The 26,611-nt window shown below is 47.7% G+C and overlaps 1 protein-coding gene across 2 annotated transcripts in view; it reads right to left on the bottom strand.

Moving 5' to 3' along the window:
• The window catches only part of BBX (BBX high mobility group box domain containing), a 118,273-nt gene that overhangs the window by 51,656 nt on the left and 40,006 nt on the right, over positions 1–26,611 (bottom strand). For both annotated transcript variants that reach the window (XM_068268458.1, XM_068268457.1), the window contains one exon: positions 3,516–3,758. In XM_068268458.1, coding sequence (XP_068124559.1) covers positions 3,516–3,758 — 243 coding nt within the window. The remainder of the gene's footprint in view (positions 1–3,515; positions 3,759–26,611) is intronic.

The raw sequence follows: 26,611 nt of genomic DNA, 5'->3' as shown, positions 1-26,611 counted from the left end.
GCTGCTTGGGAGGTCTGTCCCATTTAGTTACATGTATTCCGCATGGTCATCGTTACTGCCGAGGGAGCGGTAATCCCCGTCAGCATACCACTGTGCTCTAATCTTTATGAATGGGCATTGTTACTTTTTCTAGATAAATCAAGAAAATCACCGCACAAGGCGGAAATTTATCACTCTGCACGGGAATGTCAGCTTTTCATGCAGAAAGAGCCTTTATGAATGGAGATTTTGCTTAGTGGTCGGTAAAGTCAGCGGTTTTCAGCATTTCCGCATGCGGAAATGCTTTATGAATGATAGCCCTAGTGTGACACGGGCTAGGAAGCGCTCATCACAGAGAACAATTCCAGCTGCCTGAAAACTAAATATACCCTTCTCTGTGCTCTGCACGTCACAGTTCAACTTTGCAGTGTGGCTGATACTATTTGCAAGAAATGCATCTTGGCAGGGTAGTTGCTATCATAAGTAGTGAAGGTGCACACTATGACCTGATACTCTTGCCATCACAGATAGAGGCTCAGCAACAAACTGCACTCCATCTACCTAGTCCTCAACAATAACCGAGCCATATTTCCTGCTTACAACTTTTACTTCCCTTTGGTTTGTAAAGGCGATCGTACACAGGCAAGTTACAGTACAGAAACAGATTAGGGTGAGGCATAAAACATGCAGAAAAAGCAGTGATAACTTTACTATTACTGTATATTCAAGTTTGTTTCAGCTTCAAACATGAAAAGAAAAAAAATGTGGCTGTCTGTAAAGTCTAAGTGACAAATAACCATATCACAGCACCATCTAGTGGCAGCCTTTAGTAAAACACACAAAAAATGTATCCTCATATTTAAAACAATCAAATGCTAATGGAGACACACAGAGTCAAGAAGAGTAACACGGTAATTGTGTCTGTGATTTACTAAGCTGAGGAATAGCAGTCTCTCAGCTTAGTACACTTGTTATTGATTGTGATCAATAGGCTGGATGTCATTTCACCCTGCCAACCAGCAACACAGCTGGATTATGCAGAAACCGCAAATAGTGTCCATGCACGAGCAGCTGAGTGGTGTAGTGGATAGCCCTCTAAGTTGGGCCAGGAGCCCGCAAATACAGTGTCCATGCACGAGCAGCTGAGTGGTGTAGTGGATAGCCCTCTAAGTTGGGCCAGGAGCCCGCAAATACAGTGTCCATGCACGAGCAGCTGAGTGGTGTAGTGGATAGCCCTCTAAGTTGGGCCAGGAGCCCGCAAATACAGTGTCCATGCACGAGCAGCTGAGTGGTGTAGTGGATAGCCCTCTAAGTTGGGCCAGGAGCCCGCAAATACAGTGTCCATGCACGAGCAGCTGAGTGGTGTAGTGGATAGCCCTCTAAGTTGGGCCAGGAGCCCGCAAATACAGTGTCCATGCACGAGCAGCTGAGTGGTGTAGTGGATAGCCCTCTAAGTTGGGCCAGGAGCCCGCAAATACAGTGTCCATGCACGAGCAGCTGAGTGGTGTAGTGGATAGCCCTCTAAGTTGGGCCAGGAGCCCGCAAATACAGTGTCCATGCACGAGCAGCTGAGTGGTGTAGTGGATAGCCCTCTAAGTTGGGCCAGGAGCCCGCAAATACAGTGTCCATGCACGAGCAGCTGAGTGGTGTAGTGGATAGCCCTCTAAGTTGGGCCAGGAGCCCGCAAATACAGTGTCCATGCACGAGCAGCTGAGTGGTGTAGTGGATAGCCCTCTAAGTTGGGCCAGGAGCCCGCAAATACAGTGTCCATGCACGAGCAGCTGAGTGGTGTAGTGGATAGCCCTCTAAGTTGGGCCAGGAGCCCGCAAATACAGTGTCCATGCACGAGCAGCTGAGTGGTGTAGTGGATAGCCCTCTAAGTTGGGCCAGGAGCCCGCAAATACAGTGTCCATACACGAGCAGCTGAGTGGTGTAGTGGATAGCCCTCTAAATTGGGCCAGGAGGCTATCTGCTTGGAGTTTGCATGGGTAACCTTCAGATACGCTGGGTTCCTCCCACATCCCTAAAACATACAGATCCACCCCCCCCCCCCCCCCCCAAATTACCCTAGACTACAATAGGGACATAAGACAATGACTGACTATGGTAGGCATTAAATTGTGAGCTCATTTGAGACAGAGTTAGTGATGTGATTATATATAATATGTTAAGCACTGAGGAAGATATTGGTGCTATATACATACACAATAATAATTCACCTACAGGCATTGCCATGCAGTGCTGTAGGACTACTTTACATTCAGGTTTGAAAGCCAGGAAGGCAATGCCAGGCAGTGTTAAGTTCAAAACCTGCTGTGCCCCTCTATACGCCACCCGCTAGAAGCCGCTCCATCATGCACCCCACTGTCATGCCCCCCCTCATAGCAACACATGCCTGTCAGACTATTCAGATTTTTACTGCCTACTATAAGCTACAGGAATATAGGAGAAAAGTAATTTATAGTGCATTTTAATATGGGAAAGATGTACATTTTACGCATACACATGCATTTTAAATGTTACAGTTTTTCGCGAAAGTGGTCCTTTAAAGTGTACCTGAGACAAAAGGAGGCAAAAGTTTTATACACTCCTGGGGCTTCCTCCAGCCCCCTTTATGCAGATACCTGACTCGCCGCCACCCGATTCTTCCTGGATCCTCCAGTAGTAACCCTGTTATCTTCGGCCAGTAGGCGCAGCCAAGTGTGCTCCTCCATCTCGCTCCCGCAGCTGGGAGCGTTCTGCACAGTACACCCGACTGGCTGAGAACTGGGCTGCCACCGGAGGATCCAGGAGGCTTTGGACGGTGGCAAGGGAGCAATCTGCATGGAGGGGGCTGAAGGAAGCCCCAGGTACGTATATACATTTTTGCCTCCTTTCGTCTCAGGTTTACTATAAGGGCCTTGCTTTGTGCACAATCATGTTGGAACAGGCAGAGACAAACCCCAAATTGATTCCACAAAGTTGGGAGTATGAAATTTTCCTAAAGGCTGAAATGCAGATGGTTGGCCATGTAAACCCATTGCATGAAGCGCTCTACACAGTGTTCATAATCTAATCTGATGGCCTTAAGAAGTTTGGAGGTCTGTAGCTATGGACTCTGAAGTTGAGACTTCTGTGCAATGTGCCCCTTAGTATGCACTGACCCCGCTCTGTGATCTACATGGGCGCCTATCACTTTGTGGCTCAGTTGATCCCAATTTCCCCTCTGCACATGTGCAGAAGAGCCGACTGGCGCGACCGACCCAGATTACCGGGACGAATACCAGATACAACTAATAACAGAACCACTCGGGAGGATGGCGAGGGATGCATTGGTGCTCATGGGGCTGGAGGAAGCCACGGGTAAGCATAAAATATTTTTATTTGTCCATCTCCAGTACACTTTCACAAGCCACTCCATGTCCCACATGAAGTATGAGTACATATCGCCAGTGGAGCATGCTCCTGGCTTTGGCAAACGCTTGTTTACATAATATTTCAGAAGGGGTTTTTATTTAAATACCAGACTGCATTTGAACCGGGAAAGCACAACCAACCTCCTTTGCCATATCAGTGTATTTCTGCTTTTCATTTGGATCCAGATAGGACCACCAATCCGCCAATATTTTTGTTGCTCCACGGTTATCTAGTCGTGGATGCTCCTGTCGCACAAGAGAACGATGACGCTTGCAGAACAGCAGGAAAGCATTCATTGGGCGGCGAGCCCTCTGTTCAGGAGATTCACTGTCTTCTGTTTCATCACCATCATGTTCTAAGCCATCACCATCAAGAAGCTGGACCTTCAATACACAAGTATGGAAAAATATTTACAGATTGTGCAAAGATTCATAGATGTGATTCTTCACTTGTAACAGACACCTCAATCATTTTCACTAATAGAAGAAGAAAACAGTAATCACAAAAATGTTATCTACCAATCATGCACAATTACCATCATCCTTCAGCAGCTACTACTGAGATAATGCTCCACATCTGTACTGTGCCTCTTGAGTCCTGTACACATGCCAGATTAAAGTTGGCTGCGATGGAAAACTATTGCCTCAGCCAATAATCCAGTGTGTGTACAGTGGCCCCCGACCACCACTCAACTAGCGATCCGCCAGGCAGATCAACTTGTTCAAGTGACAGCTGATACCTGTGTGCATGCCGCTAACCCCGCCTGCCGTGCTCTGTCATCCCTCCGCCTCCCCGCACAGCAACATCATGCGTCGTCAGCTATACAGCAGACTAAGCATCTGTAAAGCATTAGCCTAGCGATGTTGCCCCATTGGGTGACATCAGTCACAAGTGTGTACAGAGCATTTACTCAATTGCTACTTACTAATGTGACCATTCAACAGGACAAGTCATTGTTATGTGGGATATGTTACAAACAATTGTGAAATTACAGTAAACTTCACCAGCAGTGAGGCTTTCCTGGAATTATAAATCAATAGAATTTACACCAATATCATATAACCATATTCTTGAGTCTAATGCACTTCCTCTGGCTGTAACACTTGTGATGTCACTAACTTGAAGCAAATATGCCAATCAGGAGTGTCAGTGGATGCATACCTGTACTGTAGGCCTAAGTGGCTTCAAACTTCCCCTAAGTCCCAGCGCATGCGGCCTGCAGCATCAGTAGTGTCAGACATACCCGTATTTTTTGGACTATAAGATGCTCCTGACTATAAGACACACCTAGGTTTAGAGGACTGAGACCAGGAGAAAAAATATATTTAAATTTTGATTGTCCAGCAGTTATTTTGCTGGTTACGAATCTGACCCTCATTTAAAAGAGATTTACCTAAATCCACCACCACTGTTACATAAATCTGCTGGACTGCAGGTCATTTTTATTTGTAAACCCACTGGTTATTAAAAGGCATGCCTAATTGGATCTCCGTAAAAATGAGATGCAAAACGAGCTGGACATAGCAATGCACAATGAAATCATTTCTGACTAGCTGGCACATGACAGGACAGGACATCATGTCACCAGCTATGAAGTCATAGACACATGCTTCATACACAATCAAGACAAGGCTTATGCAGATTCCTCTTTCTTATAGGCAGGCTCACCTGTGCAATTTTCAGTATGGACAACTCATTTACAGCAAAAATCTTCTGTACACAGAAATCTTTAATATATTGTGACAGGGTGTCACTGGTTTTGCAAAGAATAGTGATGGAGCGCACCTCGTTTCAGGTATCTTGCAAAATAAAGCACCAGAAAAAAAAAATGCATTTGGATCTGTAGTTGGGCTCCTTAACCTCCTTGCCGGTTTTCCCGACCTGAGCTCGGGGTAGAAAAAAGCAGCTGCTATCGGTGATCCCGAGCTCAGGTCGGGGTAGGCATTGCAGAGCTTTACCTGTAGTTGTGGAGTCCCGCGCGCGATCTCGCTGCGCAGCGGGACTCCAGCCTCTCTCCCCGGCAGTGTGGGGTCTTTCCCTGGCCGCCGGGATCCCCCATGTCCCCGCTATTCTTCCGGGGACCCGGCAGCCAGTTGGAGCAGCGCAGCCGTGGTGGTGGCAGCAGAGCGGTGGTGGCAGCGTGACGTCATCGGGGGCGGGGCTAACATTGAAAACGAACTTCTCTATATTAGAGAAATATAGAGAAGTTCGTTTATATGTATATTAGCGCCATCTTGTGGGCAAAGAGAAAAATGCAGCCCAGGAGCCCAGGAAGGTAAATTTTTTTTTTATTTTGCTGCAGATCTCCCTGCCAGAATGATTTTTTTCAGGTTTTAGGGTCTGAAAGAGTGAAAAAAAATTGCACCGCTTTTAGACCCTAAAATCTGGAAAGAATCAGACCGCCAAGGAGGTTAAAGAGCTGGCTGAAAGGTCCCGGAGCTGGTCAGAGGAAGAGTGGCCCAGTCCAGGTATTACCTTGAGCAGGGTGTGGTCCTGCTGTTGAATAAAGATGAGTTAGCCTGACCAGGAAGTAGCTCAGAGTGTTCCTAGACACTGGAGGGAACAGAGCGCTGTCGAGAGGCTTTGGGGAAAAGGAAAGCTGCTGGTTCAAATTGTTATGTAGTTGCATACTATTGAATGGCTGGATGGTGTACTGGTTAAGGGCTCTGCCTCTGACACGGGAGACCAGGGTTCGAATCTTGGCTCTGCCTGTTCAGTAAGCCAGTAATTCAGTAAGGAGTTCATTGGGCAAGACTCCCTAACACTGCTACTGCCTACTGAGTGCGCTCTAGTGGCTGCCTCGCAAGCCCTTTGAGTCCGACAGGAGAAAGGCGCTATACAAATACTGCCATTATTATTACTGCCATTATTATTGAATGGACTATTACCTGCTGTACTGCTCTATTAGTGAGTTAGGGAAATTACAGTGAGTCAGTTAGTTGCTCAGTCGAGCCAGTGTTTTGTTTACCTTATTGCAGTGTTTATCAAAAATCAATTAACCCTTCGCACACTCACATGCAAATGTTCAAACAAATGCATTCACAGATTTACTCATCCAGGCACAACTGTTATCCCTACAGCTAAATTAAAAGCCAGGGTTTTAGTTCACAGAAGAATGCATTCTTATGCTTAGTCACCTATACTGCGTAGAAGTACCCAGGTAAACATAGATGTCCTAACTCTGGCCCTGTAACATGCATAGTGCAGACATGCAAACACATTCATTGCATCAAACCTATCAATGGATTAGGAGCACACATCCTAACTTCCTCTCCTGGGAAAGACAGTGCATCTTACCAATCGCACAAGGGAGCTAATGTTATGTGTCCATGTGCACCATGCGCATACACCAGCATAAGCTGTCTGCATGCTGACAAACATACAGGGGAAGGGGGGAGTGCACCGAATTGGACCCTAGCCACAGGGGTCAATGATAAGAATAAACATACATATATCCAGGCACATCGCCTCTAGTTAGGACATTAAATAAATTTTGGTGTAAATTTTGAGGCATTTGTTTTCTAGACTACTCCTCACGGTTTAGGGACCCTAAAATGCCAGGGCAGTATAGGAACGCCACAAGTGACCCCATTTTAGAAAGAAGACACCCCAAGGTATTCCGTTAGGTGTATGGTGAGTTCATAGAAGATCTTATTTATGTCACAAGTTAGAATGCATTCTTCTGTGAACTAAAACCCTGGCTTTTAATTTAGCTGTAGGGATAACAGTTGTGCCTGGATGAGTAAATCTGTGAATGCATTTGTTTGAACATTTGCATGTGAGTGTGCGAAGGGTTAATTGATTTTTGCTGTTTCTAGCCACACCCCCTTCAGTACCTCCCTTTCCCTAATAATTTATGTAATGTCCTAACTAGAGGCGATGTGCCTGGATATATGTATGTTTATTCTTATCATTGACCCCTGTGTCTAGGGTCCAATTCGGTGCACTCCCCCCTTCCCCTGTATGTTTGTCAGCATGCAGACAGCTTATGCTGGTGTATGCGCATGGTGCACATGGACACATAACATTAGCTCCCTTGTGCGATTGGTAAGATGCACTGTCTTTCCCAGGAGAGGAAGTTAGGATGTGTGCTCCTAATCCATTGATAGGTTTGATGCAATGAATGTGTTTGCATGTCTGCACTATGCATGTTACAGGGCCAGAGTTAGGACACCTATGTTTACCTGGGTACATCTACGCAGTATAGGTGACTAAGCATAAGAATGCATTCTTCTGTGAACTAAAACCCTGGCTTTTAATTTAGCTGTAGGGATAACAGTTGTGCCTGGATGAGTAAATCTGTGAATGCATTTGTTTGAACATTTGCATGTGAGTGTGCGAAGGGTTAATTGATTTTTGCTGTTTCTAGCCACACCCCCTTCAGCACCTCCCTTTCCCTAATAATTTATTTAATGTCCTAACTAGAGGCGATGTGCCTGGATATATGTATGTTTATTCTTATCATTGACCCCTGTGGCTAGGGTCCAATTCGGTGCACTCCCCCCTTCCCCTGTATGTTTGTCAGCATGCAGACAGCTTATGCTGGTGTATGCGCATGGTGCACATGGTGCACATAACATTAGCTCCCTTGTGCGATTGGTAAGATGCACTGTCTTTCCCAGGAGAGGAAGTTAGGATGTGTGCTCCTAATCCATTGATAGGTTTGATGCAATTAATGTGTTTGCATGTCTGCACTATGCATGTTACAGGGCCAGAGTTAGGACACCTATGTTTACCTGGGTACTTCTACGCAGTATAGGTGACTAAGCATAAGAATGCATTCTTCTGTGAACTAAAACCCTGGCTTTTAATTTAGCTGTAGGGATAACAGTTGTGCCTGGATGAGTAAATCTGTGAATGCATTTGTTTGAACATTTGCATGTGAGTGTGCGAAGGGTTAATTGATTTTTGCTGTTTCTAGCCACACCCCCTTCAGCACCTCCCTTTCCCTAATAATTTATTTAATGTCCTAACTAGAGGCGATGTGCCTGGATATATGTATGTTTATTATTATTGCAGTGTTTGTTTGCTGACTATTTCTGATTTAATAAACCAGGCAGGAGCCTGATTTTTAAAAAGATTGAACGTTTGCTGTCTCTTACCTGAACAAACATACCCCAGTGTGTCTGGGCCCCGCTACAGTTGGTGGAGGATGCGGGCATAAGAGACAGAGAAGATTACAGTCTGTTTAAAGGGCCAGTAACCGATTTACCAAAAGGATTGTAACAAGCATCCAGACATGTAGGACATCTGTAAACAGTTGCTGATCTCCAATGCTGCTCAGCAGCAGGCTAATGCAGCCCAGCGGGAGACCAATAATCAGCTTATGTAGGCGGTCAAATCGCAACAGGAAGCTAACCGTCTGAGCACCCAACTGGTTGATGTCGCCAAGGCTGTCGAAAGTGACCGTAAGTCCCTCACCGAAGTGCTCCAGTGGTTTGTAGAGCAACCTCGAGGTGAGAATCATGAGGACCGGACCTCCACAGGTACAATCCGAGCTAGCCACTACCTCCAAAAGATGACGATGTGGAAGCCTTTCTACATATACGTTTGAACAGACTGCAGAGAGAGAGACCTGGCCGGAGGCGCAATGGGCAGGACTGGTTGCACCTTTCTTGATTGGCGATTCCCAAAAAGCCTACTACGACTTGACCCCGGAAAATGCTAAGAGTTATACCAAATTGAAGGAAGAGATACTCCGGCGGTTAGGGGTAACGAGCAAGCCCAGCGGGTGCATAAATGGACTTACCAACCAGAGAAGTTGCCGCGCTCACAAATGTAGGACTTGGTTTACTTGGTAAAGAAATGGTTGCAGCCTGATTTCCTCACTGCCACCCAGATCGCCGAAAGGGTTACTATGGACCATATCCTTCGGTCATTACCTTTCAAGCTGCGCAAGTGGGTGAGCCATGCGGATCCAAAATCGGCTGACGAGTTGGTCGTGCTTATGGAGCGATTTCTTGCTGCAGAGGATTTCCCTGCCTCGACACCCATCAAGGATGGGACCCGGCCGAGACGGGTTTTCCCCCCAGCAACCGATAAGAGGGGGTATTCCCGTAGACCCGGAACTGAGAGTGTGGGTATACCACGCTCCAAAGAGGACAGTAATCTCCGCGCTCACCCTGTGGTGAGGGGAACTGGTCCCATACAGTGCTGGAAGTGCAACAACTGGGGCCATACTGCTGCTCATTGTACAGCCCCTGAGGACACCATGGAATGTGACTTTGCACAGAGAAGCTCGTTTTTCACCAGACCGGTATGTACTGCAAATCCAGAGCTGCATATGGTGATGGTAAAAATTAATGGAAAATCTGTGCATGCATTGTTAGACTCTGGCAGTTTAGTGACTATGGTGCATGCCAAGTTAGTGAGCCCAGAGCTGTTGAATGAACCCCGTATAGGGGTCATCTGTATACATGGGGACACCAAAAGTTATCCCACAGCCTTAGTGACCATTGAGACTGACTTTGGAACTATGTGTCATGAAGTAGGGGTGTCTTCAGTATTGTTACATAAAGTCATTTTGGGCTGAGATTTTTCCCTGTTCTGGGAACTATGGAGAGGCAGAAATTCTCTGGGTAACCTGCCTGGAGATGCCTCAGGAAATGGTAACAAACCACGTGTCATGCCTTGAGATATGTGCTGAGGGAGAAGACCTGAGTGTTGGTGCTGATACTCCCTTATCTGTGCTTGCCGGGGAACCGGATTTGCCTCTGGAAGCCTCTGAGGGTCCGACAATACAGGACTTAGAGGTTTCAAGAGATAATTTTGGGACTGCCCAGCTAAGGGATCCCACTGACTAGGACCTGGGAAAATGTGTTAATGGATGGTGTGCCCCAGCAGCCTAGTACTGGGAATGTTTTTTCACATTTTGCTGTAGTGCATGATTTGTTGTACCGCGTGATTCAAGAAAAGGGCAAAATAGTGGAACAACTGGTTGTACCCCAACCATATCGTAGAACTGTATTGAGTTTGGCACATGAACAGGTTATGAGTGGCCACCTCGGAGCAGAGAAAACCCAACGAGTGCTCCAGAGGTTTTATTGGCCCGGGGTGTTTGCTGACGTTAAAAGGTATTGTGCATCTTGCCCCGATTGTCAGAAGTCTGCTCCGCGGGCTCACTTTCGGGCCCCACTCGTTCCATTGCCTATCCTTGAAACCCCTTTTGAGCGGATGGCAATGGATCTAGTGGGTCTCCTGGTGAGATCCACCCGGGGACATCAGTACATTCTGGTAATCGTGGACTATGCAACTCGGTACCCCGAGGCAATACCCCTCCAAAACATGTCCTCAAAGACAATCGCCAAAGAGCTGGTGTATGTGTTCACGCGCACGGGTATACCAGGGGAGATCCTGACTGATCAGGGAACTCCCTTTATGTCAAAAGTTATGAAGGAATTATGCCCGTTACTGGGCGTTAAGCAGCTCCTCACTTCTGTCTACCATCCACAGACCGATGGACTTGTGGAGCGGTTTAACAAAACCCTGAAAGTAATGCTTAAAAAAGTAGTGCATAAGGATGGCAAAGACTGGGAATGTCTTTTGCCATATCTTATGTTTGCGGTCCGAGAAGTACCCCAGTCTTCTACTGGGTTTTCTCCGTTTGCACTAGTATACGGGAGACGTCCACGGGGACTTCTCGTTATTGCCAAAGAATCCTGGGAACAGGAGGCCACTCCCTTCCGAAGTGTAATCGAACATGTGTTGTCAATGCAAGACAGGATATCGGCTGTTATGCCTGTCGTCCGAGAACACATGCAGCAAGCGCAGGAGGCTCCAAGTCGGGTTCTGTAATGACTTTAGGAAATTGAATGCAGTAAAGAAAGTTCGATGCTTATCCCATGTCGAGTATTGATGAGCTCACAGAAAGGTTGGGGCCAGTCAGATATATCACGACGCTTGATCTAACCAGAAGATATTGGCAAGTGCCTTTAACAAAAAACAGCTAAGGAAAAAACTGCATTCTCCCCGCCGTATGGTCTCTTCCAATATGTGCGCATGCCGTCTGGGTTGCAGGGAGCTCCTGCAACCTTTCAGCACATGATGGATGAGATTCTACAACCACATCAGCATTTTGCAACGGCCTATCTTGATGATGTGGTGGTGTTCAGCTCTGACTGGAAAAGTCATCTCCCAAAACTCCAGGCCGTGATTATCTCATTAAGACAAGCCGGGTTAACGGTCAATGCCAAAAAATTTACAATAGGGCTAGAGGAAGCCCGGTATTTGGTTCACGTGATCGGGAGAGGGCTCATAAAGCCCAAACATAGCAGATATAGGCTCTGGTGAATATTATACAGACACACCTGCTGGAGCATTTACGTTGACAATGACAGGCCAGGATGGCCGAGAGGGTAGAGTGTCAGATTCCTGGCCAGGGGTCAGCTTCCAAGCCAGGGGATTTTTGTTCCCAAAATCAGATGCCATCTTAATAGAACGTTAAAATTCCAAAGCCTTGGCAGTGATGAGATGCCTTTTATGTTACATACTTTTAATCAACAAGATTGTAATATGCAAATTAGAGACGTCGAAGTCAAGGGGTCAGTGGAACCCTAAACTGAGGAGTCAGGGTATTTTGTACTTATTCTAAAGCCCTGATCAGAATGATCACAAAAACAGCCTGCTACAGAAACAGGTTTTCAAGAAGAAACTCTCAGGCTGTGTCTTCTGCCTCACACAGCATTTACAGGAGACACAAATAGAGTGGAAAAATAAACAAAGCTTTCTAATGAATAGTTATCTAGAGAATTTATCACACAGGGAAAGGGAAGTTTTTCTTTTTTCTGAACTGCACTTTTTTTTTTATAAGAACCACCTTTTTAACCCTTAGACGGCAAGCTACAGTATTTTTTTTTTTTTAAAGCTACTCGCCTGTAGAGATGGCCCAAACGGTTCGCTGGCAAACGGTTCCCAGCGAACTTCCGGGGTTCGCGATCACGAAGAACTTTTCCGTAAGTTCGGTTCGCCCCCATAGTCATGAGGATCAACTTTGACCCTTTACATCACAGTCAGCAGGCACATTGTAGCCAATCAGGCTACACTCCCTCCTGGAGTCACTCCCCCCCCCCCCCCCCCACCTTTATAAAAGGCAGGCAGTGTCAGGCTTTGGACTCACTCGTGTGCCTGCATTCATTAGAAAAGGGAAATTGCTGCAGACTCTCATAGGGAAAGCTTAGTTAGGCTCTTGTAGGCTTGTTAGCTTGCTCCTTGCTGATTCTTATTGCTAAAAAAGCACCCCACAATAGCTCTTTTGAGAGCTAATCTTGTTATTGTGATCTATTTTTGTGTGTGTGTGTGTGTGTCCCACTGACACTTGTGTTGCATAGACAGCTTTGGTAATTCCTACTGTGTGTGCTTCTGCCAGGCCCAGCACATTCAGTGACTACCTGTGTGTGTGACAGGTGCACATTATAATACCCATCACTGCATATACCTACTACCTGTTGTTCACTTCAGTGCACCCACCCACCTACGTGAGCGCACGCAGTGTCACTGTGCCTGTCCGGTACCTGTGTGTGTGACTCTAACCAACATCTTACAGTGGAATGTAGTGAAGTGCAATAAAGAAGAACTAGAGGATGAACATCCATGAATCCAATAGGCAACAATACCTTTATTCCAAAAAGTGAAAAATGTAAAGCGGAAAACAAAAAATGAAATTCAGACATTCAGCAGAAAACGCCTTGTGACATCAGATGCGGAAACTCCCCAACGTCTGGTAACCAGATGCAAAGGGTTGGATGCCAGGAAACTAGTGTGCTAGCGCTATGATGCCAGCCTGAGCAATACTATAGCCAAGTTCCAGTTCCAGGAGAAATCTTATGCTGGGAATACACAGCTCGATTTTGAGCCATTAAGCTGGCTCGATAGATCATTTCCGACATGTCCGATCTCCCGCCCGATCGTTTCGCCGCTCGATTCCGGATTGAAGTGAATGGAAAAAGATAAGAAAAACGAGCAGAACATAAGAGAATTGACTGCAGAATAAAGCAGCAAAACCAGGGCCGGATTACTAACCAGGCAACAAAAGCAGTTGCTTGGGGCCCCCATTCAAAGTCAAAGGGGCCCCATCAGCACATAAACCAGCCCTCGCCATCCTGTCAGCGGTGGCTGGATGGTATAATAGTTAAAGGGACTCTGAGCAGTGCAGTAACTATGGAAAGATGCATTTCATTTTAAAGCTTTCTTTCCAATGATATATAAACCGTCGCCCTATGCTATTTAGTTTGCTATTTTCGCGATCGAAATCGTGGCCATGGCAATTTCGCGAAAATAGCGAAAACTAAAAGGCGTAGGGTGGCAGTTTATCTATAATTGGAAAGAGGAGAAAGAAAGCTTCAAAATGATATGCATCTTTCCATAGTTACATTGTATTACACAGGATGACTCTTCTCCAAAGTCGGCAGCTCGATTCAGCACAATGCAATGAAATATAAGGAACCCAGGGAGATATAGATACAAACATCATGCTGGTAGGTGTGAGGATGTAATTAGTTGTGGGTATGCTTAAAGGCATACCCACAGGCACTGCTCAGAGTCCCTTTAAGGGCTCTGCCTCTGACACAGGAGAGACCAGGGTTCAAATCTCAGCTCTGCCTCTTCAGTAATCCAGCACCTATTCAGTAGGAGACCTTAGGCAAGTCTCTCTAACACTGCTACTGCCTATAGGGCGCGTCCTAGTGGCTGCAGCTCTGGCGCTTTGAGTCCGCCAGGAGAAAAGTGCGATATAAATGTTATTTGTCTTGTCTTGTCAAATGATGCTGTGCGTTGCTGATTGTCTTCAGAGCCAGGCTCTCCTCCTTGGTCCCCTCCTGCTACTGTGCACTCTGCCGCAGCCCACTCCTCCCTCCCTTCCCACAGAGAACCACAGCTGCAGCAAGAATAATAGCAGCAGATGGCAAACGCTCACTCGCCTATCCATAATCCAAGCGATAGAGATCCCATCATCTGAAACCCATCTGTCTCTTCTACAGTGCAGCCACTCGCTCTGAACTTCCTGATTCTCAGATCAGACAGGAAGTAGTAATAGTAGCAGTAACAGAGTGGCAGCACTCTAGAGGAGACAGATGGGCTCCGGATGACAGGACCTCTATTGCTTGGATTGCAATAGGTGAATGTGAGTCATCTGGTGCGGTCATTCTCCCCCACTGCGGCTGCCTTCTCTGCTGGACTATCGTATTCACTGGGATGGAGGCTGCATGGTGGCTGTCTAGTTTGGGAGGAAATCGGTTGTTCGGTGGTGGGGGTAGCTATGTAATTCTGTCTGGGGAATGGCTTCTGGTTTGGCGGTGTCCAGAGCTTTCTGCTATTGCCAGGCTGGAGATGCAGGGGGAAAGTGCTGCTGCTGTGATATCTGGCGCTCTCTTCACAGTGGTGCCCCAGCCCCTGAGTGGAAATGTCCCAGCCATTCATCTCTCACTCTGCATTTTGCCACTGCTATTCCCTGCATTGTGCACCCACAGAGGAAAGCTCTCCCTGTCTGCAGTTTGCTACCGGACGGTGAAGCAGAGGCCCTGGTTGACATCCTGGCCTCCACCCAGGAAACCGACTCTGTTACCGAGGTGCAGATCAATCCGGAGTTGACAGCAGAGCAGCAGGCTGGGCTATCTGATGTGCTGACCCTTTACCGTGGTACCTTTACAGCCCGCCCTGGTCTGACCAGCCTGGCTGTACACCATGTCGACACCGGAAATAACAAGCCGGTTAGACAGTCAGCCTATAGAGTCTCCCCTGAGGTTCAGGCCCACATCAGCAAGGAGATTGAGGAAATGCTGTCGCTAGGGGTGATCCAACGGTCGCACAGCGCATGGGCATCACCTGTAGTGCTAGTACCCAAACGGGACCAGACCACTCGGTTCTGTGTAGATTATCGAAAACTAAATTTGATAACTGCGTCAGATGCTTACCCAATGCTGAGGGTCGACGAATTGTTAGATAAGCTAGCTGGCGCGCAATATCTAACAATCGTGGATTTGAGTCGGGGATACTGGCAGGTCCCTCTAACAGCTGAGGCACGGGAGAGGTCTGCCTTTATCACCCCCTCAGGTCTGTTTGAATTTAATGTAATGCCTTTTGGAATGAAAAACGCCCCGGCCACCTTCCAACGGGTTGTAAATGGTCTCCTGGAAGGTTTGGAACACTGCGCTGTCGCCTACCTGGATGACATCGCCGTGTTTAGCGCCAACTGGAACGACCACTTAGCGCAGCTGTCACAGGTTTTGGGGCGCATCACTGCAGCAGGACTAACAGTCAAGCCTAGCAAGTGTCAGATCGGCATGAAGCAGGTACAGTACCTGGGACATGTGGTGGGGGGGGGGGGAAGCTTCGTCCAGATACGGGGAAGGTAGATGCCATTGTGTCCTGGCCCACCCCCCAAACGAAGAAACAGATTCAGTCCTTCTTAGGAACGGCTGGGTACTATAGAAAGTTTGTCCCCAACTACAGTGCCCTCGCCAAGCCATTGACAGATCTCACCAAAAAGAAGCTGCCCAAGCAGATTCTCTGGACGCCAGAATGTGAACAGTCATTCACAGCTCTGAAGAGGGCCCTAACCAGCCCTCCCGTGTTGCAAGCGCCAGACTTCAGCCGACGGTTTGTGGTCCAGACGGACGCCTCAGCCTTTGGCCTGGGTGCTGTGTTAAAGAGACTCTGTAACAAATTGTTTATCTTTATTTCTTCTATGCTATAAGTTCCTATGCCTTTTCTAATGTGGTCTGGCTTACTGCAGCTTTTCCTAATTGCACAGTAGCTGTGTTATCTCTGTTATATGATCTAATCTTCTCTCTATAGTCGGCACAGTCAGGCTGAGGCAGTCAGACTGGAATGTGCAGGGCTGCTTGTGATTAGCTAGAAGCTGTACACACCCCCTGCAGGCTCTGTGTGACTAACACACTCTGCTTAGCTGAGCCTATTAGAAGCTGGTTAGTTTGTTTGTAAACACTGCCTAAAACTGGCAATTACAAGCCAGGTTTGCAGCAGAGAATGGCAGAAACAGCACAGAGGGGACCAGGAGCACATAATGAATAGAATGGTATGCTTTTTATTGTAAGAATTTCAGAGTACAGATTCTCTTTAAGCCAGGTAAACCAGACTGGGGAAGAACATCCGATTCTGTATTTAAGTCGGAAGCTGCTACCCCGGGAGGTAGCCTACGCCACCATAGAGAAAGAGTGCTTGGCAATTGTATGGGCCCTACAAAAGCTGCAGCACTACCTCTATGGTCGCGTATTCACGGTCGTCACCGACCACAACCCTCTTAGTTGGTTACATCGGGTTTCTGGTGACAATGGAAAATTGCTGAGATGGAGCTTGGTTCTCCAACAATATAGCTTCACCATTCAACATAGGAAGGGGAGCAATCATGGGAATGCGGACGGGTTGTCCCGTCAAGCAGAACCAACAATGTAGGCGCAGGCAGGATAATCTGGGAAGATCATCTGCCTTGCCCCATTCTAAAGAGGGGAGGTGTGGTGATATATTGGGGTGCTGATAATGTTAAGGATAATAACAGAACATATTTTTGTCTTTTTTCTGTCTACTGGGTAAAACCTCAGATGTGTATTGTGCTTGGTAGTAATTGGTCACCTGGCCAGAGTAATCTGAAGGATAATGTAAGTCTGCATGTAAATTTACATTACCTCTGCCCTCATTGTCCAGCCGGGGAAACTGTGTGTACTGCTAATAAGCGGCCAATTGAGGAAGAATAGGCTGGTCGGCATGGCTTTTGAACTGGAATCAGCCATTGTTCCATCATACAAAGCAAGCCTGCCAGAGTGTTGGGGATGGGAAGCGGACACCTGAAGGTTGGAAATGTACATGGAAGGGGTTGGAAATTTCTACAGACTTTAAAAACGGAAGTGGAATTGCTTTGAAATCTGTAAGTGTAAACAGGATTACAGGCAAACTGCTACCTGTAACCAAAATTCAATCTTTTCATGGATGTGCTAAAATACACTTTAACCAAGGAAATAATGTGGAGGAAGCTTTTTGATGTCTGCAGAGTTCAATGGGTTAGATTGTATCCTGCCAAACTTCAAGAAGCTAAAACAGGAACCCCCTTTGAAGTTTGCATATCACAAGAAAGATTATGACAAGCGTTCGGTGATGTCACAAACGGGGAAACTGCATTAGTTCCTGGGGGGCTGGACATTAAATGCCCCAGGGGACACTTCGGACTATTTAAGCTGGCCCAGGACAGCCACCGGTATCTTCTCTCGGAGGTAGCGAATAGCTAGGGAGGATCGCGACTCCTGGTCGAAACGGCGTCCTCCCGTCAAACAACGTTCTAACCTAAGCTGGTAACGTTCTTTTTTCCCCCGTTTATTTTTACGCAAATATCCGTGTGTGTTATCTTTGTAACTTTTATCTTGTAACTATTTTTACTTTGTTTTTTGTAATCTTTGTGTATATATTAAGTTCTGCACTGTTCTATGTTTTTCTGGAATATTAAATTATTATTTAATAGGCTTGACTTCTGCTGTACTAAACTAACACTCATAGCCTAGAAGAGACTGAAGTGTAACCGTGTATAAGTTCATGCCTAATTGTACGCTTGAGCAACACTACCGTATGAAATTGTAATTGCATTGTGTGTGGGGGCGTTTGTCATACGTTGGCCTAAGCGCGCAGCTGACCCAACGTACGAACAACGCCAGTGCGGGTAGCGACAGCAGAGTGGCTAACAGTATCGTTCGGAACGACTGTTAGTGGGTCTTTGCTTCACGACAGTGTAAGATTGCAACTGTGTGTGTGTGTGTGGGTGCGTGGCGTTCCTGTATTTGGCCTAAGCGCAAAGCTGACCCAAATACGAAAACGCGGAGTGCGCGCTGAGGACTCGACAGCAGAGTGGAAGTGTCTAGCGAACCGCTAGTGGTGGTAGTGAGAGGTGTTCTGAGGGGTCCCAGCCTTGTTTTAGCTTGACTAAGGCTGCTTCCCCTCTCAGTCTGGTCAAACCCGCAGTCGGGAACCGTATACGCAGGCGTGCCGCGGGCCGGTTCCTGACATAATTGGCTGGCAGTGGTGGCATCGTTTAGTACATTAGTATGCAGTTTAGCTTGCTATTCTGAGTACTAAAGGCTGGAAGCTTGCTAGAAGCAACTAGCCTACAGAAGTCTACTCAGTGCAGAATCTATATACGTTTTTTTTTTTTTTGTTCAAAGATACACACTTGGTGTTTGCTTTCCCCTCCCCCCTTTTTATTTTTTGCAACACGATGGCTCAGAAAGCATCCAGCTATGCAAGGCAAAACAAAGAGATACTACTCCACCTGTGTGAGCACAAAGGCATCGAGACGGTGAGCGGCCAGACTAAGGAGCAGTTAGTTCGTGCGCTCGAGGAGTATGATGAGGCAGAGCGAGCCCGTGCTTCAACGCCAGCGGATGCAGCTCACGACACGCCAGAGGAGGAATCGCTCCCGCCACAGAATGCGAGTGGAGACGATGTCCTGGACGATCCACCAAGCAGGGAGATGCCATCTCTGGAAGCTGATCTACAGCTACTGAACTCGGCTCATCCTGAACTGCGCCTAAAGCTGATCCTACTGCACCGACAGGCAGAGGAGGGAAGAGCTGAACGGCGACGCCAGGCCGAGAGTGAAAGACGCCAGGCCGAGAGTGAAAGACGCCAGGCCGAGAGGGACAGACTCCGGGCAGAGGAGGGAAGAGCTGAACGGCAACACCAGCTGGAGCTGGCTAAACTTCAGCAGCAGAACCGGTCTGCTGGACCCGCAGAACGCGAAGGTGAGCGAGTCCACAGAATCCCCCTGGATAAGTTCCCCGCTATGGACAAGGACTCTGACATAGACACTTTCCTACAGGGGTTTGAAAGGACTTGTCGGCAGTATGGGGTGCCCCGTGAGCAGTGGGCAAGATACCTCACACCAGGGCTGAGAGGCAAGGCCCTGGAGGCGTTTGTGAGTCTCCCCCAGGAGGAAGAAACAGACTGAGGCAATTAAGAAAGCCATCATTGCACGATACCACCTCACGCCAGAGGTGTATCGAAAACGTTTCAGGACAGTGCAGCGAGGTCCTAATGACAGTTACCTGGATCACGCGTGCAACCTGCGCACTGCCTTCCAGCAGTGGGTAAAAGGACTGGCGGTTGAGACCTTTGATGCCCTGCAGGAACTGATAATAAAAGACCAGTTCCTCCACACTTGTCCTGTTGAGGTCCGGCAGTTTGTACGGGACCGAGAGCCGAAGACCGTGGATGAGGCCGCGAAAGTCGCTGATGCCTACACGTCCAATCGAGCATCTGATTTTCGGAGGACTACGGCACCCAGCTGAAAGGGAGAAAAGACTGCGAGACCTTCTCCTCTGAGCACCCAGCGAAGCCAAGTCCCGCAGCCGCCTGGAGGTAGAACAGCCACCGTTGACACTCGGAGATGTTTTGCCTGTAACAAACCGGGTCACATCAGTGCTACGTGCCCAGAAAAGAAGAAGGAAGCCCCAAACTCTGGCGGGGCCCGAAATGCGTTGTGTGTCACCAGGAATGCAGGTAGCTATGCAGAGAATCTGCAACCTGTCACAGTTGGGGATACGGTTACCACCGGTCTAAGAGACACTGGAGCAGAGGTGACTCTAGTGCACCCCCAGCTTGTGAACCCCGAGGAGTACATTCCTGGCAAGACTATGGCTGTCAAAGGAGTTGGGGGTGTCACCCCCGCCATACCCACCGCCTTGGTCCACCTGGATTGGGGGGCCGGCAGCGGAATGAAAGAAGTGGGGGTAACGGATGCCATCCCCACAAACGTTTTGTTGGGTACTGACCTGGGACGGTTAGTGGCCCGGTATGAGCCTACTCCACACCCCATGGAGCCTGCACCCCCCGCAGAAGTTCCGGACTCTTGCAAGGTACTGTGTGATAATGCTGTGCAAGCGGGGAGTGCTGGTGAGGCCCCAGGGGCTACGGACTGTGTACTAGGAGCCAGCCCTAGTGAGTCTCCAGTGCCCAGGCCTGGAGGAGGACACGTTGTTACCATGAATGCAGATAATGTTGATGTAATATGTGATGTGTTGCATAATGACATGTGTACAGTGAACGCTCCGTCAGCTGCAGTGGTGACCCGAAGTGCTCACCGGGCTGCAGCAGACGAATTGTCCACTGAAGGGGCTGTTGTCACTGGGTCGGGCTCTTCCACTTCAGAGCCTGGCTCTGAGGACCCAGAGGCCTCTCAGTTTGCCACCTCCCTGGTGCCTGTGGCCGACAGCGCTGAGTTCTCCGAGGCTGTGCGACTTGATAGCAGCCTGGAAGAGCTCAGGGGTCTGGCGGACAGGGCACCGGTGGAGGGCGACAAAGTGAGGGTGTACTGGGAGCACGGCAGACTGTACAGAGAGGTTACTCCCTCTGAGCTGTCTGGAGTGGAGGAGGCAGACAGGCAGTTGATTGTGCCCCACAGGTACAGGGAGCAGCTATTAAGAATAGCACATGAGGTGCCCCTGGCTGGTCACTTGGGGATCCGCAAGACCAAATCCCGGCTTGCACACAATTTTTATTGGCCCCACATGGGGACAGATATTGCCGATTTTTGCCGGTCTTGTGTCGCATGTCAGCGGGTCGGCAAAGCAGGTGACACAGACAAAGCCCCACTGAGGCCCTTGCCCATCATAGAGGAGCCCTTCCAAAGGGTTGCTGTGGACATAATTGGGCCTCTAGCAATACCCAGCAGCACAGGGAAACGTTTCATTCTTACGGTGGTCGATTATGCCACTCGCTACCCTGAAGCTGTAGCCCTGAGCTCCATACGGGCAGACAAGGTTGCGGACGCATTGGTGCGCATTTTCTCACGGGTCGGTTTTCCCCGTGAAATGCTCACCGATCACAGCCCGCAATTCATGTCGCGCCTCATGGAATGCCTCTGTAAACAAATGCAGGTAGAACACATCATGGCCAGCCCTTACCACCCCCAGACAAATGGGTTATGTGAGCGGTTCAATGGTACTCTGAAACAGATGCTAAGGGTGTTTGTTGAATCGCAAGGGAGAGACTGGGAGCGATACCTGCCCCACTTACTGTTTGCTTATCGTGAGGTGCCCCAGGCATCCACCGGGTTCTCGCCCTTTGAGCTCTTATATGGGAGGAGGGTACGCGGACCCCTCGATCTCATTCGAGAGGTCTGGGAGGGGCAGGATATGGGTCCCGGGGTCTCCATAGTGGAATACGTTCTAAAGTTCCGGGAAAAGATGGACACCCTGGTGGGGTAAGTGCGAGAGAATCTGTCTCAAGCCCAGGCCACCCAGAAGCAGTGGTATGACCACGGGGCTAGGGAGAGAGTTTATGAGGTAGGTCGCAAGGTATGGGTCCTAAACCCGATGCGACAGAATAAGCTGCAGGCCGCTTGGGATGGGCCCTATACCATACATAGGAAGATTAGTGATGTGACCTATGTGGTCGCGCTGGATGACCAAGGTAAGCAGCTGAAAACATACCATGTAAATATGTTAAAGGAACATCATGCTAGAACCGCTTGTGCTCTCCCTGTCTGCAGTTTGCTACCGGACGGTGAAGCAGAGGCCCTGGTTGACATCCTGGCCTCCACCCAGGAAACCGACTCTGTTACTGAGGTGCAGATCAATCCGGAGTTGACAGCAGAGCAGCAGGCTGGGCTATCTGATGTGCTGACCCTTTACCGTGGTACCTTTACACATCAGCAAGGAGATTGAGGAAATGCTGTCGCTAGGGGTGATCCAACGGTCGCACAGCGCATGGGCATCACCTGTAGTGCTAGTACCCAAACGGGACCAGACCACTCGGTTCTGTGTAGATTATCGAAAACTAAATTTGATAACTGCGTCAGATGCTTACCCAATGCCGAGGGTCGACGAATTGTTAGATAAGCTAGCTGGCGCGCAATATCTAACAATCGTGGATTTGAGTCGGGGATACTGGCAGGTCCCTCTAACAGCTGAGGCACGGGAGAGGTCTGCCTTTATCACCCCCTCAGGTCTGTTTGAATTTAATGTAATGCCTTTTGGAATGAAAAACGCCCCGGCCACCTTCCAGCGGGTTGTAAATGGTCTCCTGGAAGGTTTGGAACACTGCGCTGTCGCCTACCTGGATGACATCGCCGTGTTTAGCACCAACTGGAACGACCACTTAGCGCAGCTGTCACAGGTTTTGGGGCGCATCACTGCAGCAGGACTAACAGTCAAGCCTAGCAAGTGTCAGATCGGCATGAAACAGGTACAGTACCTGGGACATGTGGTGGGGGGGGGGGGGGGGGGGGGAGCTTCGTCCAGATGCGGGGAAGGTAGATGCCATTGTGTCCTGGCCCACCCCCCAAACGAAGAAACAGATTCAGTCCTTCTTAGGAACGGCTGGGTACTATAGAAAGTTTGTCCCCAACTACAGTGCCCTCGCCAAGCCATTGACAGATCTCACCAAAAAGAAGCTGCCCAAGCAGATTCTCTGGACGCCAGAATGTGAACAGTCATTCACAGCTCTGAAGAGGGCCCTAGCCAGCCCTCCCGTGTTGCAAGCGCCAGACTTCAGCCGACGGTTTGTGGTCCAGACGGACGCCTCAGCCTTTGGCCTGGGTGCTGTGTTAAGCCAGGTAAACCAGACTGGGGAAGAACATCCGATTCTGTATTTAAGTCGGAAGCTGCTACCCCGGGAGGTAGCCTACGCCACCATAGAGAAAGAGTGCTTGGCAATTGTATGGGCCCTACAAAAGCTGCAGCACTACCTCTATGGTCGCGTATTCACGGTCGTCACCGACCACAACCCTCTTAGTTGGTTACAGCGGGTTTCTGGTGACAATGGAAAATTGCTGAGATGGAGCTTGGTTCTCCAACAATATAGCTTCACCATTCAACATAGGAAGGGGAGCAATCATGGGAATGCGGACGGGTTGTCCCGTCAAGCAGAACCAACAATGTAGGCGCAGGCAGGATAATCTGGGAAGATCATCTGCCTTGCCCCATTCTAAAGAGGGAAGGTGTGGTGATATATTGGGGTGCTGATAATGTTGTCTTTTTTCTGTCTACTGGGTAAAACCTCAGATGTGTATTGTGCTTGGTAGTAATTGGTCACCTGGCCAGAGTAATCTGAAGGATAATGTAAGTCTGCATGTAAATGTACATTACCTCTGCCCTCACTGTCCAGCCGGGGAAACTGTGTGTACTGCTAATTAGCGGCCAATTGAGGAAGAATAGGCTGGTCGGCATGGCTTTTGAACTGGAATCAGCCATTCATACAAAGCAAGCCTGCCAGAGTGTTGGGGATGGGAAGCGGACACCTGAAGGTTGGAAATTTACATGGAAGGGGTTGGAAATTTCTACAGACTTTAAAAACGGAAGTGGAATTGCTTTGAAATCTGTAAGTGTAAACAGGATTACAGGCAAACTGCTACCTGTAACCAAAATTCAATCTTTTCATGGATGTGCTAAAATACACTTTAACCAAGGAAATAATGTGGAGGAAGCTTTTTGATGTCTGCAGAGTTCAATGGGTGAGATTGTATCCTGCCAAACTTCAAGAAGCTAAAACAGGAACCCCCTTTGAAGTTTGCATATCACAAGAAAGATTATGACAAGCGTTCGGTGATGTCACAAACGGGGAAACTGCATTAGTTCCTGGGGGGCTGGACATTAAATGCCCCAGGGGACACTTCGGACTATTTAAGCTGGCCCAGGACAGCCACCGGTATCTTCTCTCGGAGGTAGCGAATAGCTAGGGAGGATCGCGACTCCTGGTCGAAACGGCGTCCTCCCGTCAAACAACGTTCTAACCTAAGCTGGTAATGTTCTTTTTTCCCCCGTTTATTTTTACGCAAATATCCGTGTGTGTTATCTTTGTAACTTTTATCTTGTAACTATTTTTACTTTGTTTTTTGTAATCTTTGTGTATATATTAAGTTCTGCACTGTTCTATGTTTTTCTGGAATATTAAATTATTATTTAATAAGCTTGACTTCTGCTGTACTAAACTAACACTCATAGCCTAGAAGAGACTGAAGTGTAACCGTGTATAAGTTCATGCCTAATTGTACGCTTGAGCAACACTACCGTATGAAATTGTAATTGCATTGTGTGTGGGGGCGTTTGTCATACGTTGGCCTAAGCGCGCAGCTGACCCAACGTACGAACAACGCCAGTGCGGGTAGCGACAGCAGAGTGGCTAACAGTATCGTTCGGAACGACTGTTAGTAGGTCTTTGCTTCACGACAGTGTAAGATTGCAACTGTGTGTGTGTGTGGGTGCGTGGCGTTCCCGTATTTGGCCCAAGCGCAAAGCTGACCCAAATACGAAAACGCGGAGTGCGCGCTGAGGACTCGACAGCAGAGTGGAAGTGTCTAGCGAACCGCGAGTGGTGGCAGTGAGAGGTGTTCTGAGGGGTCCCAGAATGTTTTAGCTTGACTAAGGCTGCTTCCCCTCTCAGTCTGGTCAAACCCGCAGTCGGGAACCGTATACGCAGGCGTGCCGCGGGCCGGTTTCTGACAGGCCCCATTTAGCCTTAATCCGGCTCTGAGCAAAACGATCGAACGGGAGAATCGAGCGGCAAAATCAAGCCATGTATGCCCAGCATTAGAGCTGAGCCACTATGATCACCCAGGGTTGGGAAAGAAAAGGTGGTGCCCTGCACTTCTGATAAAATTACAAGATTATCCAAGTTTGATTATGGTTGCTCAGACTAAACCCAGTGCCAGTAACAAATGGTCAAATGGAAGCTGGCACTCCAGTCAGTTTTGCAATGTATGAAATGGAGAAGCCAAATATTAAGGCCACTTAAGGCTAGCTCACATCGTTTTTTCAGAGCTTTGCTGATCGCCGGTAATCAGCAAAAGCACTGTGTGAAGGCTGGTTCACATTGGCCGCTTTACCGCGATCACGTTTGCGGCCGTGATTCAGCAGCCCAAATCAAGCGATTTGCCCCAATTCAGCTCGATTTGCGCTTGTGATTCCCGTTCAATAGAACGAGAATCAGGCAGCAATTGCCCCGAAACGCTGCATGCAGTGTGTTTCCGATTAATTAAAATCGCAACCGCTGCAGTGCAAATGCATCCATAGGAATACATTGAACCAGCCCTCAATCTGATCCAATGTAAGTATTGTCACTGCATTGTTGCAATGTGTATAAAGTCACAATCAAGCTGCATGTAGCATTTTTTTAATGATTGCTCTTGAAGAAATTATGCAACAATTGCTTTGCGCAATCGCCATCGTTGATTAAATTTTGCAGTGTCAACTGGGCCTTAGAGACTCTTCTTCAAACCACAGTATTAATAGTATCAATTTTACATCTGAAAAACAGCATATCACCATAAACAATACGGAATCAAATCATAACATCCCCATAAACAATGTAGATACAACAGAAAAAAAGTCAGCCAATATAACATATAGGTGACACTACATGTATCAAAACTAATGTATGCATGGTAACATTAACAAAACTGTAGATCTTTGCTTTGTGCCATTTAAAGTAAATATACTGCATTTAGACATTTACGCTGTGGTGTCAGCAATATTTATTTTGTTTTCTGCATCAGGCTGTGTGATCATATTCACAAATGGTATGTTTCTTTAGGCTCTTAATAATCTTCTCTTGAATTCTCCACTGGTTTTTAGTGTTTTGGTGGACTTTTGATATAAACTTTTGATACTAACTTTTTTTGTTGTTGTCGGTTTATAATTTTTGTATTGTTTATGGGGATTATATGTTGTTTTTAAATTTAATTGAATTACCATTGTGCCTAGATGGAGACTAAGTGGTGTTTAAATATGTGAAAATAATTTACTCATACATGAAATGGAAATTATCTGGGTAGTTTGGGCTGCTACGGACAGATTCTGTGCTTGGAAAAAAAAGTGCTTTCAGTGAACTCTAGAAATTTATAGTTGCCGGCAAAATGAAATAGAAAGTAATACTTTCAGCTTAATTCTTTGTGATATGCCTGCAATGCACAGTCACATACTGCAATTCTGGTTCTAGGAACTTAGTGAAAGGTAACAGAGTAGTGGCTCTAGTCATTAAAACTGTTGCCATTGCCCCTAATCACTCAGCTGGAAGAAGAGATGCAGTAGCTACTTTTACAGAAGAGCTTGTTGGCATCTCCAGCACAATCATTATGGTGCTGGGGAAGAAGAGACCTTTGGATTACCGAACAACCAGAAGTAACTACACCTTCACTTCAGAATCAACCTAATGTAACCTAGATGCTGACCTCACTATAAACTGAACTTAACCTATTTTGGTTCCTGGACGTAGTTTCTACGTCCAGGAACCATGCGCGCTACTG

The sequence above is a fragment of the Hyperolius riggenbachi genome, chromosome 2 (genome assembly GCF_040937935.1).
Source record: "Hyperolius riggenbachi isolate aHypRig1 chromosome 2, aHypRig1.pri, whole genome shotgun sequence".
NCBI classification, from domain to species: Eukaryota; Metazoa; Chordata; class Amphibia; order Anura; family Hyperoliidae; genus Hyperolius; species Hyperolius riggenbachi.
This window is presented reverse-complemented; position numbering and strand designations above follow the sequence as displayed.